This window comes from Onychostruthus taczanowskii, unplaced genomic scaffold (assembly GCF_017590055.1).
Source record: "Onychostruthus taczanowskii isolate IOZ18803 unplaced genomic scaffold, ASM1759005v1 scaffold52, whole genome shotgun sequence".
Taxonomy (NCBI): domain Eukaryota; kingdom Metazoa; phylum Chordata; class Aves; order Passeriformes; family Passeridae; genus Onychostruthus; species Onychostruthus taczanowskii.
In genome coordinates, this window is record NW_024502791.1 from 275,277 (window position 1) to 293,800 (window position 18,524).

The window sequence follows — 18,524 nt, forward strand, 5'->3', positions numbered from 1 at the left end:
TTGTGTACTACCCCTATAAATAGTGGAGAAGCTGTTTCTGTAGGAAATGCTAAGTGTTTAAAAGCTCTATGAATTTATTTCTTATATGCCTTTGCATGGTATAAACAACAGGGATAAGGGAACCAGATGTGAGCACCAAGAGAAAATTACTTTAGTATGATGAGCTCAAGACTGTATTGAATAGTTTTGAGATATAAACAGCTTCAGAAACTATTGGGACAGCTCTGGAGTAAAGGTCAACTGTCCAACCCTTAGAACATCCTCAAGATTGAATACTACTTTTTAGAGAAACAAAATTCCCAAGCGAGGCCAAATAATTAGTCACTGCTGATACCTACTCAATGATGTACATTTCCCCTCTGATTTTTCTAATGCTGCATGGCAGTCTGTCTTTTAATCCCTTGTTTAGACCACAGATAAAATATACATAATTCTAAAAAACAGGATGATTTTATAAATAAAACTTGAAATTTAGCTATCAACTAGTGAATCCAGTCATTTAAATGACTGAGTAAATAAAATTAATAAGGCCCTGATCACAGATTTGCAAGTGTACTTATGTTTACAGTGACAAATAACCAAGTTCCTGACACACACGAAGAGTCAACAGAGCTGGGGAAGATAAATGCAAAAAAATGAACACAATAGATTTTTGAAAGATTTTCAACATTTAAAATCTCAACTTTCCACAACATTTACATAAATAATTTTGAAGTCAACTGCAAAAAAAAAAAAAAAAAGATCATATTAATTCACACGTGTGAAGGGGATTCATAACTGTGTCTTTAAGATTTTTAAAAACCCAGTTAAAAATAAATTCACTATTCATAGATTCAAAGTTCACGGTATTGCATAAAAACATTTATGTTTACAGCAGGGAAGGAAATAATGCCACATTATACAGACTACACACAAAATCTACAATTTTCCTAGCTCTGCATAAAAATTATGTATAGGAAAATGTGTCTGAGAAATCCAACTTTTTTTCACATTTGTCTCAGATTAAGATTGTGCTCTCTGCCATCTGCTCTATTACGTATATAACATTCTTTACATTTAATAGGAAACCACTGGAAGTAGGCACTGTGTTTTACTAACATTTTAGTCCTGTGTGTAATATATTAGTGACTTTATCCTCAGTAGAGAAGAGATGAGCACCTTTTTACCACAAAGCAACTAAAAAACAATTGATTGCTCCCACAGAAAAAGACATTTGCCAAAAAAAATTCGCAAACACTGTTACATCTCAAATGGCCTGTAGATTCCCAAATCTATTCCTACCCATTGCAAAAAACTTAACAGTGAGGTGAAATTCCATTCCTAAATCTTTGTGAATTATTTCCTTTATCCTCTAATGTACAATTCTGCGTCAGAACCCTCTTATGAGAATTATTCCTTTCTTTCCTTCATACAGTATAGTTGCCCTTCCCTTCCCTTCCCGGAACTTCCCTTCCGTTTCCTCATTTTTTTTTTCTTCTACTCACTCTCACTCAGCAAACACAGAGCCACACCTACACTTAGCTGTCAGCTGCTCTGAGTGCTGTGCTCTACACCAATGCAGTTACTCGTTGACAGAGAGAAGCTGGAAAAAGCAGCTTTCTCTGTTACAGAACCCACAAGTATACACACACACACTGTCTTCAACAGGTATTATTACACTGTTATTTGAATCTTTAAAGTCATGCGCTATTCAGCAATTGCAAAGTTGCTTCAGAATGGTATGATTAAACTCTAAGGCTGGGGGCAGGTTTTCAGGCTAGCACATGTGATTCCTTAGGTGTGTCTACAGAGGCATGAAAATACACCTACCTTTTAATCCTTCCTTCAAACTGACAAGACACACCCTATCTCCCACCCCAAAACTTTTACAGCTCCATCTGTGGTGCTATAAACAGACTGAAAAAATCTGTCTGGAGATAAACTAACCCCATCACTGGGGCACACTAACGCTACTTTACCACTCTCAGTTAAAGCATGCAGGAAAGGCCATATTTTTCTGTAGGCAGCTCTCTCAAGTTTGTGTCGGCACTTGCGGACAACTTCAGTTCCTCGGTTCCCCGCAGACCTGGGTGACCATGCTGAGCATGCAGGCACACGTGATGCTAAGAAGCCTTGGAGACAGCATTCCACCAGGTTGGCACCACCAGCCCCTCAGGGCTCCCCTCTGTTGTAGAGCAGCATAAGCCATTCTGTGCAAAGCAGTGTGCACTAAGTCCTGTGCATAGCCAGCTAATACAGCCAGAGAGGTGTTGGAAGAGCCACCTCCTGCTCTTCTGCTCCTCACAAGCAACTAGCTAGCTGAGATGGGGAATATGCTGATGACAACTTTCCACAAGCCTCTGTCCACTCCCACAACCTAACCAACAGTCTGAGCAAGGCTGCTTTAACGCAAGAGGCAAGCATCTGTGGGGACAACTAGACTGAGCACAATTATTCAGGTACCTGAGAAAGAGTGGGGTGAAATCTAGCCTGCAAAAAATGAAAACTTCACTAAAAGGGGAAGGTGGCACTCCACTAGAAGGAACAGCTTACGTTTACTTGCAGAGAGCTGGGACTTATACTGGCCTCGAACCAGCCGGCAGGTGGACCCATCTCCATTGCAGATCCCACAGTTATCTTCCTTGACAGCACTTCCCAGCTGGTGGTCACAGCCAACAATCTGGCAAGAAAGAAAGATGTGCAGTTCAACGTGAGCACTTACCAACTAACTGCTCAATCCGTCTCTGCAACGAATTACTCTAAATTTCTCTCTTACCATCTCTAGAGGGCCATAAAGTACCTTAGCAATGAAAGAGGTTGAGCAAATCTGGCTGGCAGTGTGTACTGAAGTCAGGCGAGAGATAGGGAGCAGGTTAGTACTCAATGGCTTTTGCAGTCGAGAGGAAGAAAAAAGTATTGTTGGAGGTTGTTATTTTAGGGCATTGTGAACATTTCTTGGTCAGACTCCTATCAGAAATTTCCCTTCTTAGAGTTTCACAAAGAAAAATGCCTGAAACAGACAAAAAGACAGATAGGAAGCAGAGAGATAGATAAAAGTGAAGAGCAGCATGGATCAATAACAACATGGCTCTGAAATATTACCTGCTATGCAGCTGGGGAAGCCATGTGGTTTTAATTATGTTTGACAATAATCCCATTCCACACTGTCAATGCCTGTGTTCAGACATTGCAAATGATCTGATAAAGAAGGCTGGAATGGTTGCAACAAAAGAATTGAGAGTCATTGCATGAATGTAATTACCTGCTCTAAAATCTGCTTTATTCCTACATGTAAATTGTTTGGTTAAAAATTTTAAGAGTTGAATAGATCAACTAGGTTTCTCCATTTGCAAAAACCTTGTTTTTCCAAGAAGAATCAAATAGTAATTTATAACTAAATACATTTAAAATTAATGAATGGACTATTCATTTAACACAGTGGTAATGTAGGCCTTTTGTTTGAGCTTTAAGTTCTACATCCAAGTTATGATTTTTTTACATAAATAATAAAAATCCAAGAAATAACAAAGTCCTTGCAATGCTATAATTACCTTTGTAAGTACTAGAAAATTAAAGGCCTTCTAGCATTCTTGCATTCAGAGTAAGTGATGAACAAATATTTGTCCATAACTTCTAATGAGGTTGTGCTAAGGCTCTTAGCCAAACAGAGAATGTGTATATAAACACAGGGAATTTTAATTAAAGCATTTTTTCAACTTTAACTTTTCCCCCATTTCTGAGTTTTAGTTGTCTGAGAACTAGGTCCTAGAAAATGATGAGAGCAAATAGGACACTTATCATCAAGACTCATAAAAGCTGTATGTGTGACTTGCCCACTAAAACATTTACAGATCAATATTTCTTATTTGTGCAAAATTGAGTGAGCAGAATTGCACATCTATGCTAGGGTGACATATGATTCTGGGTTTGACAACTGCTCTTCATTTGTCTGTGAAAATGCAGGCTTCAATAACCAGTATTTTCTTTTAGCAATTAAATGCCCATTTCTAACATCATTGTTTTACTAGCTGCAGAATAGCTGTTTCCTTGATTATCTGTCATATTGACAATAAAATTCATTTAATTTAAATCATTATAGATTCAAGCTTGATGAAAGATATCATCAAATTTTTTTTTTGATTTTACCTACTTCTTCCAGGTTAGAACTGGGTCAAGCCTCTTATGCTTACACATTATATTATGATCCCTCTAAGGGAATTAATGAAGTCTAAAGAAGCAACAGTCACAAAAATGATACATTTCTTTGAAAAGCTAGCCATATCAAGACTGAAAGAGACATTTTACCAAATTAGAAACATCACAACAAATAATGGTTAGAAAACTGAAGCAAAGATAAGCATATCTTGACTGCGATTGCTCCATGCAAAACTTCCAAGTACAGATATACAAATTTTATCCACAGCACTGTGTAACATATTTGTCTATTTTTTTTCTGAATAAGAATATTCCTACAGGAGCTGAACCACCTTTGGCATACACAGACTGGTATGCTTTAACTTTCATGAATGCCTCTGTGTAGAAAAGATGGTAAAAAGAATAATTTGCAGGATCTGCAAACTGTATGCCAATGCCTACAAATCACATTTTGCTTCTAGTGTATTAGAGATCACTAGCAACCACAGTGAGAAGGGTCCTGCTGGGGAACCCAGACAGCAGAAGATCTGAATTCCCTTTCATATCTGCTCAAAAGTTCAGATTGGAGTGGTACACAAATCTTTATGCCTTTGCCTATTTTGAAATGAATATGTGAACTGCTTGGATAGGAAATTGGCTGCATCTTAAATCCAGGTATGAGGTAACCAATTTTAAAAAACCCAGCATTTACTACTTTAAAGCATTTTTAACATTATGAATCATCAGCTCACATGTTGCCATGGGCTATACCCTGATTAAAGTTAATTTATAAACTGAGCAATTTGGAGCTAGGTCACAACTTGTGGAGGAAACCACCAGGAAAATCTCAGGCGTGAAAGGAAGTTATATTATGGTTTGTTTCTTTTTTTGAGTTGGACAGCCATTACCAGTGTACAGCATAAAAATATTTCTTCTGTTGAAATGCTGTGTTTCAAATGAAAGTATGAGCAAAGTGGAAGTGAGAGACCTTTGTGATTACTAACATTTCTGTGGTATGTGCAAAATGTATTTTAACCTTACTGTGTTTGGCAGTGTCTCAGATAACTTTATACAATTAAAAGTTTTGATGAAATTAATTGAATTTCCTATTTGTTCCCAAGGTCTCTGCAGAGATTTTTCTTTACTGTGTTAGATTATCTGTCTAAATAGATTTGCAGAGCTCTGGGAATATGTATGAAATTTTCATTAAAAAAAAAACTTATGAGTGATTAACCAATGCCTGAAATAAAAAATATTCCCAAGTTCATTCTTTTTTTCTTGCCTTGCCTTGTCTTGCCTCTGCCTCTGCCTCTCCTTCTCCTTCTTCTCCTTCTCCTTCTCCTTCTCCTTCTCCTTCTCCTTCTCCTTCTCCTTCTCCTTCTCCTTCTCTTCTCCTTCTCCTTCTCCTTCTCCTTCTCCTTCTCCTCCTTCCTTTTTTTCTTTCTCATTACTTAGGGAAATTATTCCATTTTTTGAAGGTAATTACAGGCACCAGAAAAGTTGCTAGTTTTTGAAATGGAGTCACTGATGCTTTAAAATGAAAAACACTGCTCTTTTTAGCTCTTACATTAAAACATTTTGCAGGCTGGACTTTTGTGACAGCAAAAGATCAGACAAGGAAATATTAAAGTGCTCCTGCAAAAATACACAGCTCATGAGAGCAAGATCTTTTGTCTCTGAGCACAAGAAACAAAAGTTTAGCTGAATTGAGAACATGTAATTTCCATAACATTATTTTCATTGTCCATCAAGGCTGCAGAGAACTCATTGAAAAATGTTATGGAAGAGGAGAAAATATGTCACCACTCACCCAGAAATCTGCAAAGGGTTAACAAGGAACAGGAAGACAGAATTGTTTCTTTCAGCATTTACCCATAGCACAAACAAAACACAGACGGGCCAGCTACCAAGAAAAGTAGACTGTCTTGGTCTGCAGAGCTAGAAAAGTCTGCCAAGGCACTGACCTGTGGGTCTATTCACCTGACGAGAGGTGGCTGAGGACCTTGTCATTAAAATAAGCACCATGGAAAGCACTGCTTCGTCAGCATGGTAAGCCAAGGAAATACCTTGTACCTCCGATATACAGCTCAGAGTAATGGTTTGGGGGACACAGTTTGAAACAACTTAATGACATTTTTGAATCAAAAGTCTAGGGAATATTTCTCTCTCTCTGAAAAACTTTGAAATGTCAACTCCATGTCTTGGTTTGAAGCTGGATCTAATGTTGAAATCCTGAAGTTTCTTTGGAATAGAAACTTCCCTTTCCAATGCATTCTAGTTCTGATCTCAATATATCCTGGGGGGTTTAGGGAGATTAAGTCTTTTTCAATCCATAAAAGTCTGGGAAGGAAGACTCCACTAGAAAGGAAAATGGATTACTACAACAAATTGTGCCTGGAAATGTTCTGAAGTAAGCATTTTTCATACTCATTTCTATTACATGTTAAGCTTCCTCCCCTTAATACAGGGTAATGAAGCACAGACTTTCCACAATGAAATCTTTTGAGTTTCAAGTTGCTGAAGTGTGGTCAGAGGCTTGAACTGCGCATTGTTACTGCACAAAACGTCAGAAGCAGCTCAGTTTAGTTCCCTGACTATCTAATCCAAACTCCATTAAAATCAAGGACATGCACTTATAAGTTTGATAAGTTTTGGATGAACTTCTTATGTGTTTCTAAAGGTGCTTCTATTAAGCTCATTACGATTGTGGCTTATTAAATGCCCTTAAAGCAGTACAGCCAGATTTTGCAGAACTCTGGATGGCTCTCAGAATATAGAAAATGTCAGCCATGTAGTACCAGAGTGAGGAAATCACAGAGTGAGTACCAACTGCCTGCCCAGACCTTCTTCACAACCTCTAAAGTGAGCTGATTTTTTATTCTCCTTATGGGTTTAGCGTAGAAAGTCTAGCAACAAAAAGCCAGAATAATAAAAGCTAATCCCTAGCTGGCCAAGCCTGTATTGTTTTCTGGCATAAGGTACCACAGTTCTATTCAGAGGTAAAGATTCCATATTATATTTCAGGCTGAAGTCCCAGACTTCATGCTGAGTTTGACTCTCCCCCCATCTTCCCCTCCAAGCCCCCCTTTTACTCCACTTGACAGCCCATGGGTTGTACAAAACAAAAATAATGATATTCCTGACTCTGAGGCACATTGCAAAATAATTTTTACAGGATGCTGCAAGAAAAGAGATGACTATCAAGTTTGTAGATCAACTACTTGCATGTTGTTTAAAAGCATTAGGCTAAAAGTCCCACAACAGGAGTTGGAAATAATCATTGAGTGCGTGCATGAGTGTTGTAAGTGCATGTGTTCCCCTTGTGGACTTGAACTCTGGCTCAGTTTAGCAGATTTTTCCAGAAATAAAACTGGACCAGCAATGACAGGTTCTGCTCCAGCCCTGCTAGTCTGGAAATGCCCTGAAGTAAGAAGTTTTCATAATAATTTCTATTCAGTATTAAGAAATCCTAGGCAGGAAATAATGTAATAAAGCAAGCTTGCAAATCCAGGCAATTATAAATAAATCTCTGTTTTTCAAGGGGCATGTCTGCAGTTCAAACGCAAGAAGTTCTGAGAATCTGAGAAAAACAAAGTTGCCCTTCTCATAGATACTAATGTGGGGCTCAATGTGGGACTTGTGTGGATTGTCACTGCTCAGTTGAAAGCGTTTTGGATCAGAGCCATCATGTCAACTGGGTTCAAAATCCTGTTTTACAGAATCAGCATGAAGAACTGCTCTACTCTTCAAATTACTGGGGAGAGCAAGCTTGAGCCTGTACAGCAAACTGGATCTGTGTTGGTGTCTGTGACATGAGGACTTGCAGCTTCTGCTGATGAGTGCCCTTCAGTGCACTGATGCCTTTGAGATTGCATTGTACAGCCCCAGCAGTTTTCTGGCACAGCCTCGTGACATTATTCCGTCACAGGCAATCTTGACCAGCACCAGGTACGAGGCATGACTCCCTCAGGTCCCCAGGAATTCTGGTGGAGGTACACCACAATCCAACTATAATCAATGACCATAAGATGATTTTCACAATGGCAAGGTAATTTGTAACTATGCTGGTAACAGCAGGCCCAGTGGCATGTGCAATCAGTGTACTTGCTTGGTATTCGAGAGAAATATACCTTACAACTATTCAGGCAGTGTAAAACAAACGTCAGTTACTTATGAGTATCCCAGTTGTTAAATACAGCCATTGAAGTGGGTAAGATACACCTTCCAACAACACATGAAACATGGCTGGCCAGATTGTAAATTTGTTGCTGATGGTTGCCTTATCTACCACTAATCCACTGCAACCAATCTGCAGATCCTGCTTGGTACCTGTCCCATCATTCTCAGGTAGCCAGAGATCTCTGCTATTAATATATTTAAACAAAGACCCTTATATAGCCTCACTCAACCAGCACAGCAGACACAACACATTGGGAATCAATGGTTCAGCCAAAGCCCTGGAAGCAAGCAGCAAACACCCAGCAGCAGAAGGAACTGAAGAGAAATTTCTATTTCTTAATTTTCTCTCAGGGAAAAATAAATATAAAGTTGCTCTGAAGCTACCCTTGATTTAACAAATAGAAATTAAACTAATTTTAAAGCTGCCACTTCTAAATAAGGATTACAGATGCTCTAAAGTCTTGGATGTGGGGAAAAGTTAACTAATTGCATGCAAGTTTAATTAGGAGGAATCTCCCATGATAAAAAAAAAAGATTGAATTTTTCAGGTTTAGTCATTTCTAACCAGCCAATTTTTTTTTTTTGTGTGAGCCACCATAGGAGAGTCCACAGATGTATGAACAAAGCTCTCTGTAGTTCATTCTCTGATGATACAGAAGTCCAGAGGCTGCTGCTGTGTAAGAAGCAACATTCAAACAGAACTAACTTCCAAGAGTTTATAAACAGGCAGCAATATGAAGAAAAGAAGTTTCTGTGATTATTTATATTCACTTACCATTTCATTTGTACTTTGGTTTTCACTGCATTTATGTTTATATATTGATAGCAAGTTGGAGTAAAAATTAGTTTCTCCTTTGTCCTTACATGTCCTTACATGTATTTCTTGAAGAAGGAGAAAAAAAACCCCTAACTTTGTTTTTTGAGCTACTTCTCTTTAGCAGATCACAACTGAAATACTTGTGTTTCTCCAGAAGAATCACATCTATTGTCTGGATATCTTAGCAGTTCCAGGGGAAAGATTTGTCAGTTTTTGAAGAATATTAAAACACTACATCAGAAAGTGGCTGCAAAGGCCATTTATTTCAAAATTCATCAAGGCAGCTCTCCCTCAGCTTCCTGGTACCAATGTCCTTGAGAAACCAAGAGTAAATTCTGCTTGCTGGACTTATTCTTTTCTCCTAGAACATGAAACTCTAATTGTAAAAGCGTTTAATTGACACTTGTGACACATTACATTTGACTGTGATTCTTTGTAAGCTCTGGTGACTTCGTGACATGCTTGAAATTGCTATTCAGAGCTCTCTTCTGTTGGGCTGTACAGGCTTCTTTTGTTGGCAGGAATCAGTCCTCTGTTGGCTGGATCAATGGGAATCCAGCTGCAGAGCTTTGCTATACCAGTGCCAGAAAAGATTTTCTGGTGCTTTGGCAGTCACATAATCTGTGTTATCAAGGAATAGATATCTTCCACAGTTCAAATACTTGAGAAATGCTACTTGTCCCCAGACTACTGCTGAAACAGCTTAGCTAGTCTATATGCTCCTAGTCTCTTAGCTAGTCTTCATGCTGCTGCTCAGTGTGTAAGAGGAGTGTATGCAGGCCCTAGAAGACATTTAGGATGACAGAGGACTATCTCACATGCCTGCAACACACCTGTCCTGGGTCTTCACAGTAACTGGACCCCTTGTCAAGGCCTTCAATGAGAACCACAAATCTGTTTTGCTGAGGACTCTAAAAACTGCTGCACCATTGCAGACATCTTGCCATCCCCATATAGCAATAAAGCCACTACATCACTCTAACAACTCAGGCTTTTAGGTGTGCTAAAGGAATACATGAACAGAGATTACTTCCTGGTAACTGAAAGAGAAGCCTTAGAAGTCTCCAAGCTCCTCTTTTAAATTTCTTATTACTGTCAAGCCTCCAAATGACAATGTTCCTCCCTCTGCCACCAGCTAAGGGAGCGGCTGTGAGTGATGCTGGTCAAAGACCAGCAGTGATAAGATGTGAGCAGTAGATAAATTGGTCAACATTGGAGAACAGGACTTGTTTCTGCTAAAAGACTAGAACAAAGTATCTCTGCAGAGGTGCTAACCTCTGTTAGTCCAGAAAGTAAAAATCTGGTAACTCAGGGCAAGGGAGTTCTAATAGTGCAACTGAGAATTCTTTCACACACAAAAGATAATCCCATTTCCTTTCCACTCTCCACCACAAAACTGTTCCTACCTGACATGATGATAGCAATTTAAGCATTTGGCTACTATTATGAATTATGGTTCTCTACCCCACTCCTTTCTGTGTGCTGGAAAGATGTCACACTGGGGGAAAAGCTACTTTTTTTTTTATCTCAGAAAAACTGAAATTCATCAACAAGAGAACAAAATTATTATTTGCTACCTGCACAATATTCAGACAGCAATTCAATCATTCAGCCCAACACAGGTTCAAAACATATGACCAACAAATAAAGAATTCAGTACTTTCTGAAATGCTATCTCTGCAGAAGACATCTAGGTTTCAATGGGCTATAAAGAAAAAAAAAAAGGGTTACAAACAGGAGGCAGAAATAGCCAACTACACAAGACTGAAGTCTCAGCACTACGTAAATACTTTGGCATATTTTTCCACAAAAAATTTCCTTTTTATGACCTGATTTCTGTCATAGTCTTGGCAGAAGAAAAAGATTATTACTGGAAGTTGTCACGGAGGATAAAACACCTCTAAAATAATACACGTTGGTGGAAACACAAATTATGCTTTATGCTCCCTAATGTTTGTAGAGAATTAATAAAACAAAGACCATTAATTTCTCTACCTTGTCATCAAACAGGCACTTTCAGCATGTTATAGCACTTTCAGTCCTCCTGCATGAGCGAAAGATAGAAACACAGGTAAAAATCTCCTACTGGAAGTTACTGTCTCAGAGTCTTCACAATTAGATAAGGTCTAAGTGTAGACAAAAAGGGATTTTGAGAAAATCAGCACACAATCCTCCTTGTTACAAGTGCTCAAGGAGGACAAGAACAGTCTCTACTATTAGAACAATAATGTTGCAGGGTGGAAAAATGCAGATCAGGGGTTAACATGGGGCAGGATAGACTCCTGGTGTTCTCATTCCCCAGAACTGAAGTTGACTTGAAAGGAAGGCATGCAAAGAAATCAGAACCCAAGCTAAGGAATGACTAGGAGAAGCCAAGGGCCCAGCTGCAAATTCCTGCAGCTATGTCCCAAGTGTATCCCACATGGACAGTCAGGGCCCAAGGCAGGCTTGTATGCCTTCAAGAGCCGGCTGAGGTGAGCACCTAATCTTGTTTTTACCTGTCTCATGCAGATTTACTGTGCCAATGAGTAAAATTTCCATGCACCAGACTCCAAACATGCGACACTGTTATCCTGATTAGCTCTGTATTTTGGGCTGAACTGGAAACAGGAGAGGGTGTGTTCAGCAAGAGTTTGTAGATTGAAGACAGAAGGAGAAACTCTCTGTCGTGAAGTCATGGCATCATGGCACACAGGATGTACAGCACAGTTGCCTATTTAAAGTAGAGCAGATTTTCCCAGTCTAGTCATACACACACACACACACACACACACACACACACACACACACACACACACACACACACAGAGTCATTGAAGTATTGGTGTATCTAGAACAACAAAATAGAACCAAGGACTAGTTTGGGTTGTAAGGGACCTCTAAAGGTCATCTAGGTCAACCCCGCAGCTACTGGCTGAACACAGAATCAAAAAAAGTCCTCCTAGGTCACCAAGTCTGACTTCGGACCAGCTACAGGTAATTAGAGTTAGCTAAAGGTAACTAAGCTTGTTAGCTAACTTGAATCACTTTGCGGCACAGCAAAATAAACTCTTAGAAATCAATAAATCAGAATTTTTTAAAAACTACCTTCAACATTGTGTGAAGGTAGATCTTTAAAGAGAAATTTAATACTCTGTCAATAGTAAACATTAATATAGGCATTTCTGGGATTTAACAAATAACCTGTAAAATTAAGAGAATGTAAAGGAGAAAGTTACCCAGTTTTGTGAGAAGAAACAAAAGGCTGGTTTTGGTCCTAAACAACTTTTTGTAATAACAAATTTAGTTAACAGCCTTCTTAAAAACTCACAGTTTTGCAATCATTGGATCTGATCCTAGAATTAGAGCTATAATATGATTCATTGTGTTATTCTATCATATAGATTAAGTAATTTTATGGTCTTTAATAAAAAAAACCCCACAAATAACAATAATAGTAATAATAATAATAATAATAATAATAATGATAATAATAATAATAATCAAAACACTCATACAATTAGAATTAGGCTTGGTTTATCAACAGAAGAATATCTCTTCAAGTTTTATGTAGAAAGCAGAAAGAAAAATAGAACTCTTCTTTCTTGCTTCTTCAGAGAAATTTAAGGAATTAATAGGTCTTACACTTCTACATGTACAAGTCCGTTTGTATATAATCTTCCCAAATACATTTCTCATCAATTTGTTTGACTAGTATGACTGGTTTTGACTTTTCAGCCAAATGGTGCTGTTAATTTTAGCATCATTATTTTTTTTTTTCAGAATTTTCTGCTAAAGTTTATCTTTCATAGATCGTGGCTACACTTTTTCCCTTTGATTGGAAGCCTAACACTGTTTCATCCTTTCAGCAGATAGTTTAGTTATGGACATGTTCAGAGTCTAACCTATCAACATAAAAATGGTGCAGCTGTCATGATTTTTCACAGAGAAGAACTGATGTCCTGAGCTATGGCTGAAATGTTTAAAGCAAACCCACAAATCATACACTTCACAGAAGTTTATGTCTCGTATGATCCCCTGGGATCCCTGGGCTGGAGAGACTGAAAGGAGAGCAGAAGGGTCTGTGTAAGCAAAAGAGACTGCCCAGGCTGAAAACATTGTGTTCATGATTGCGACTTCAGGGAAGCAATACTCATTTACATGAGATGAGGATTTGGCTATGATATTGATGGGACATGCTTTTGGGAAACTACACAACAATTTACTCTTTGGCCACATCTTTAATGAAAACCATAAAAATTACCCCGGATCTGGAGTTATACAGCAACACACAGATTCTGACGTCTGTCCTGGAGATACAAGAAACCTTGGATAGTCCTTGATCACCCATTAGAGGAAGCCAAGACTTTCTTGTTCTTCCTTGCCAGAGTTAAGAAGAAGAACATTTTTCAGAATTCACACAAGCAGAAGGCAAAAATTATGTTGAGAGAGAACTAAATATGAAGACTACAATAATAGGAAGAAATGAAGGGATGAGGAAAACAGAAAAATAATGAAAATTAAAATAGAATATTTCCCTTGCATCAGAAAGACTAAGAGATTGTGACAGGGAAACCCAATAACAGAAGGAGATTTTTGTCTACATTACTAAAAGGAGGGAAGGAGGTGGCGGAAGGAAGGAAGTGGAAGAAGGAAGAAAGTGACAGAAGTGTGGGAAGAAAGGAAGGAAGTGGCTGAAGAAAGAAAGAGGCAGAAGAAAGAAAGGGAAGGAAGGAAGGAAGGAAGGAAGGAAGGAAGGAAGGAAGGAAGGAAGGAAGGAAGGAAGGAAGGAAAAAAATACCCATGTTGCTTCCTTTTCAGAAAGATTAAACACAAGGTGTGAGCTCCATGAAACATAGTGTATAAATGTGTTGGAATACACATGCTCAGTGCTGCCATTTTCTTGGGAGTTTTTGCTGTAATAATGTGAAGTGTGATGACAAAGAATGAGCTTGATTTCAAATAAAAGGAGGAGCAGGTTGTTCCTGAAGGACTGCACCCTGTGGTAAGTGACCCACTTTGGAGCAGTTTGTGAAGAGCTGCAGCTCGCAAGATAGACTTATGCTGAAGAAGTTCATGGAGAACTCTCTCCCCTGGGAGGGATCGCACACTGGAGCAGGGGAATGATTCCTCTCCCTGAGCAGTGGCAGGAGCAATGTGTGATGAACTGATTGTAACCTCTGCTCTCCATCTGCCTTTATTGCACACAGGGAGGAGGAAGAGGAAAGGAGGGAGAGGTAGGGGGGAAGACGTTTTTTGAGATTTGTTTTACTTCTCTTTATCTTCCTCTGATTTTTATTGGCAATAAATTCGATTCATTTCCCCAAGTCTGTTTTGCCCATGATAGTAATCAGTGAGTGACCTCTTCCATTCCTTATCTAAACCCATGACCATTCAGTTAAAATTTCTCTCCCCATGTGGTTGCAGAGAGCAGCTTTGGTGGGTACCTGGCATTCAGCCAGGATCAACCCACAATCCTCCAACTTTGCAGCTTCAACTGTTGTATGCAGAAATTACTTATACTCTTAAAACCATAAAAAAGGATTTAAAGTACAGGAATTTATTTTGCAAACAGGGAAAATTAAACTAGAAACTGGAAGTTTTAAATGTGTTGTCCTCAGCATACCCATTAATTCTATCTATAAAGACATTTCATAATGTGGAACTTCAGATTGCTATTTCCTTAAAGACCATTCAATTGACTTCAGCACTGAGGTTCAAGCTAGTTGTAACACACCAATGGGACATGTTATAAGCTGAGGTAAACTCAAAATGAGACCCAAAGATCTGAAAGTAATCTGTGTTTCTTTAAAAAAAGGAGAAAGAAAGGACATCCAAATTACACAGATGTCCATAGAGGAGGGGATGTAAAATGTTCAGGAGGAACAATAAGATTAGGAAGAAAGAGAACATATAACAGTCTGAGGTCAAACAAATGCTGTTGCTTGCTCTGTGTCACAATGCATTCAAGAGTAAAACTACAGAGAGAAAAAAAATTATGTTCCGATATTAATTCCTATTAATTTCTTAGGTGTTTCACACAAAGAAACACCTAAGAGATTTTTTCACATCTCTTCATGGGAAAAAATGCATTTGTATAATATGGAAAGATACATGTTTATATAATATGGAGACAGGCAAAATGCTCACAGCTTGCATGATTTCTGAACTATCACAGTCATGGGTACTGGCCTATGCCTTGGAATATATCTGAATCAGCTACTGAATAACTTCTCCAAAACTCTATCTCCATACATAAAATTAAAAATATTTTTAAGAATCTCTAACTATACTCCTGGAATCAAAGATTCAGGGATGCAGCTTGTTCTATACACTAATTTGGCTTTGCTTGCCCTGAATAGAATCAGACATCTCTTCTGACTTTAACTACTAAGTGGCCAGCAGGCAAAACAAAGGCTTCAGTTCAACATCTCAAAATTAAACAAAGACTCATAAATATGCAACTAAGGTACTGGTAGTCTTAAACCTCGAAACTGTATGAAAATAAAGGATAAATATGTGAGAAGGATGTTAAAATTTCTAAATACTGCACCTTTTTGCAATTACATTCTTGTCAATGAGAGTGAAATCTATCACCTTTAAAACAGGAGTGAGTACTGACGCATGCAGAAGTAATACAACTAACCTTTAATTTCAGTAATCTGAAGAACAGCTGGTGACCACACAAGAAGCTATGGGTTGACCCAAGTCTTGCATACAAAGAAATATATTCCTATGGTTAGTTAAGATAATTAACACTGTTGTTTGACCTACTGGGAAAAATGCTCTATGTCTATGTAAGCATACACTGGTCTTAACATCACTTTTACTAATTCAGGACTGTTGCGCCTATTAAATAAAGATATGTTTTATGGATAATATTGTATCTCAAGAACATCATCTTGGTTGCCATAATACTTGGATCAATGCAACCTGACCGGAGGGTAAACTTAAAGTTCTTTCAGTAGTTTGGCTCTGAGCAATCCAGAAAACATATCTCGTCACCTTCAACGTAGTACAATTGTTGCAAAGGACCCATTATTATAGAATCATAGAATATGCTGAGTTGGAAAGGACCCATCTGGATCATCTAATCCAACAGCTGTCCCTGTGCAGGACACTCCAAGTATCAGAATATGTGCCTGAGAGCACTGTACAAGTCTTCTTAAAGTCAAACAGGTTGGTGCTGTGACCACTTTGCTGGGGAGCCTGTTACAGTGCCCAACCAACTCTGGGTGAAGAATCTCTGTTCTTATATCCAATTTAAACCTTCTCCTACTCAGCTTCATGCCATTTCCCAAAATCCTGTCACTGGACATGTGGGTAAAGAGACAGGTACTTTCTTTTACCCTCATGAGGATGTAGAAGGCCACAAAGAGATTTCCCCTCAGTCTCCTCTTCTCCAGGCTGAGCAGAAAAGTGACCTCAGCCACTCCTCATATATCTTTCCCCTCAAGGCCCTTCACCCTTTGTGAAACTTTGGACACTCTCTAACAATTTAATGTCTTTCTTTCATTTTGACACCCAAACCAGCCCCCAGCTCAGAGCAGAGCAGGACAATCCCCTCCCTTGCCTGGCTGGCGATGCTGTCCCTGATGTCCCCCAGGACAGGGCTGGCCCTCCTGGCTGCCAGGGCACTGCTGACCCATGTTCAACTTACCATCAACCAGGACCCCCAGGTCCCTTTCTGAAGGGCTGTTCTGCTGCATCTCATTCTCCAATCTGCATACAAAACCAGGGTTGCCCTGTACCAGCTGCAAAATCTGGCTCTTGCTGTTGTTAAACTACATAAGAAACATACTTCACTTTTTAATCTTCAGGACCTTATATATGGTAGATGCATCTTAGGAGACTTCATTTTTTGCAGTTGTGACAAACCATATGTAGATTATTACAGTTGTCTGCTGCACTGCCCCAAATCATGCTGTTCCAGAGACATCTCATGAAAATGTTCCTTTTCTTCCAGGATCATTATGAACTCTCACAAACCACTGAGACCCATGATTATTATGTTTACAGTATGTCAACCACTTTAGGTAAGTGGTAGCCTGCAGCTCCTACTGCAAATGAATAGAAATAATTTCTAAAATCAGATTTTGTCTTCTCTGAAGTTTACATGCATTCCCTATAATTAAAGAAATAATTTTATTTTACACAAGTTTTACAGAGAAAGAATGCCTCACTGGTTCTTCTATAACACTATGGTTTCCCAATCTTTTAAAATAACCTTTATAGAAGCAATGGAAGATCATTGCCTTTAAAGCTCACAATTTATTATGGCAAATTCCATACTTTTTACCATTCTGGACTACTTATGTAGAATGAACTATTGCTGTGATAGATGGTAAGGCAATTTCTCTCCTATAGCATATAGTTAGGACAAATCTAATTATGGATTTTTTTAATGCAGTACATATGTCTACTGTCACAAAGATATGACAGGCTAACAGGGATACACTCAGACAATAATATTTTGAGTTGATTTAAATTTAACACACCAATTTTTCACTGTGAGGAATACAGGATGAGCATTTATAGTTTAATTTTTTTGGTCATCCTCAAAAATGCAATAATTGTAAATATATGGCAAATTTATTGAAGAAACTGTATGCTGAAGAACATGTGAACTATAAAGTCATTCAAGCATTAAAAATTATTCTACCGTTTTAGGGTATATAAGAAAAGAGTTAGTTTAACTAAAATTACTCAGGGACACTAGTGCTAGTATAATATATCTATTCTCCAGCCACAGAGAAATAACATCAGTGTTTATAGTTTTAGCAGTGCAGCTACCTTCAGACTTCCAAGTAAGAATGCCATGAGAATGCAAATGAGTTTGTTTTAGATGCTTGGGAACTCTGTTTATGAGGGAAAGATTTCTTGAGAAAAAGTATGCTTCATATTTGGACTAAGCCAGAAATCAGCCTGCTTGTAAGTCCTGGGTCACTATATGCAAAAAACTTTGAATCTTTTCCCCATCCAGATTTTTGTGCTTCCAGACAAGCTTTTAAAAGAATTGAAAACAGAAAACAAGACTAAAAATAGTCTGTCTCATTAGGCAATCTAGAATTTTGAGAATGCCCTTGGTTTAGGTCAAGAGATCTAGATGATTGCCGTTTTCAGATCACAAATGAGAGTAACGCAGGAACTATCTACTCTATTTCATTTACTTCGGGACTGCTTCTGGCTCAGAACAGAAAATCAAAGAGAAAAGAAATAGGGAGGCAAACTTCCCCAAAAAAAAAAAACCCAAAAGCAGTTGAAAATATACTAGAAAGCCAAAACGACATCAAGTTTACATAGATTTGAAGGTCACTGTGCAATAAAACATGAATCTACGACTGTTTTTGAGACTTAGGTGTGCTCAGAACCTAACAGAGATGGTGAAAAAGTCCTTCCCTTCATCAACCAGTAGCCTACATGTAGTTTAGAAGAA

The 18,524-nt window shown here is 38.4% G+C and overlaps 1 protein-coding gene across 1 annotated transcript in view; it reads right to left on the reverse strand.

Annotated features, from left to right (window-relative positions):
- The window catches only part of ADAMTSL1 (ADAMTS like 1), a 294,793-nt gene that overhangs the window by 116,720 nt on the left and 159,549 nt on the right, over positions 1–18,524 (reverse strand). The window contains exon 6 of the mRNA XM_041416472.1: positions 2,533–2,659. Within this exon, the coding sequence (XP_041272406.1) occupies positions 2,533–2,659 (127 nt within the window). The remainder of the gene's footprint in view (positions 1–2,532; positions 2,660–18,524) is intronic.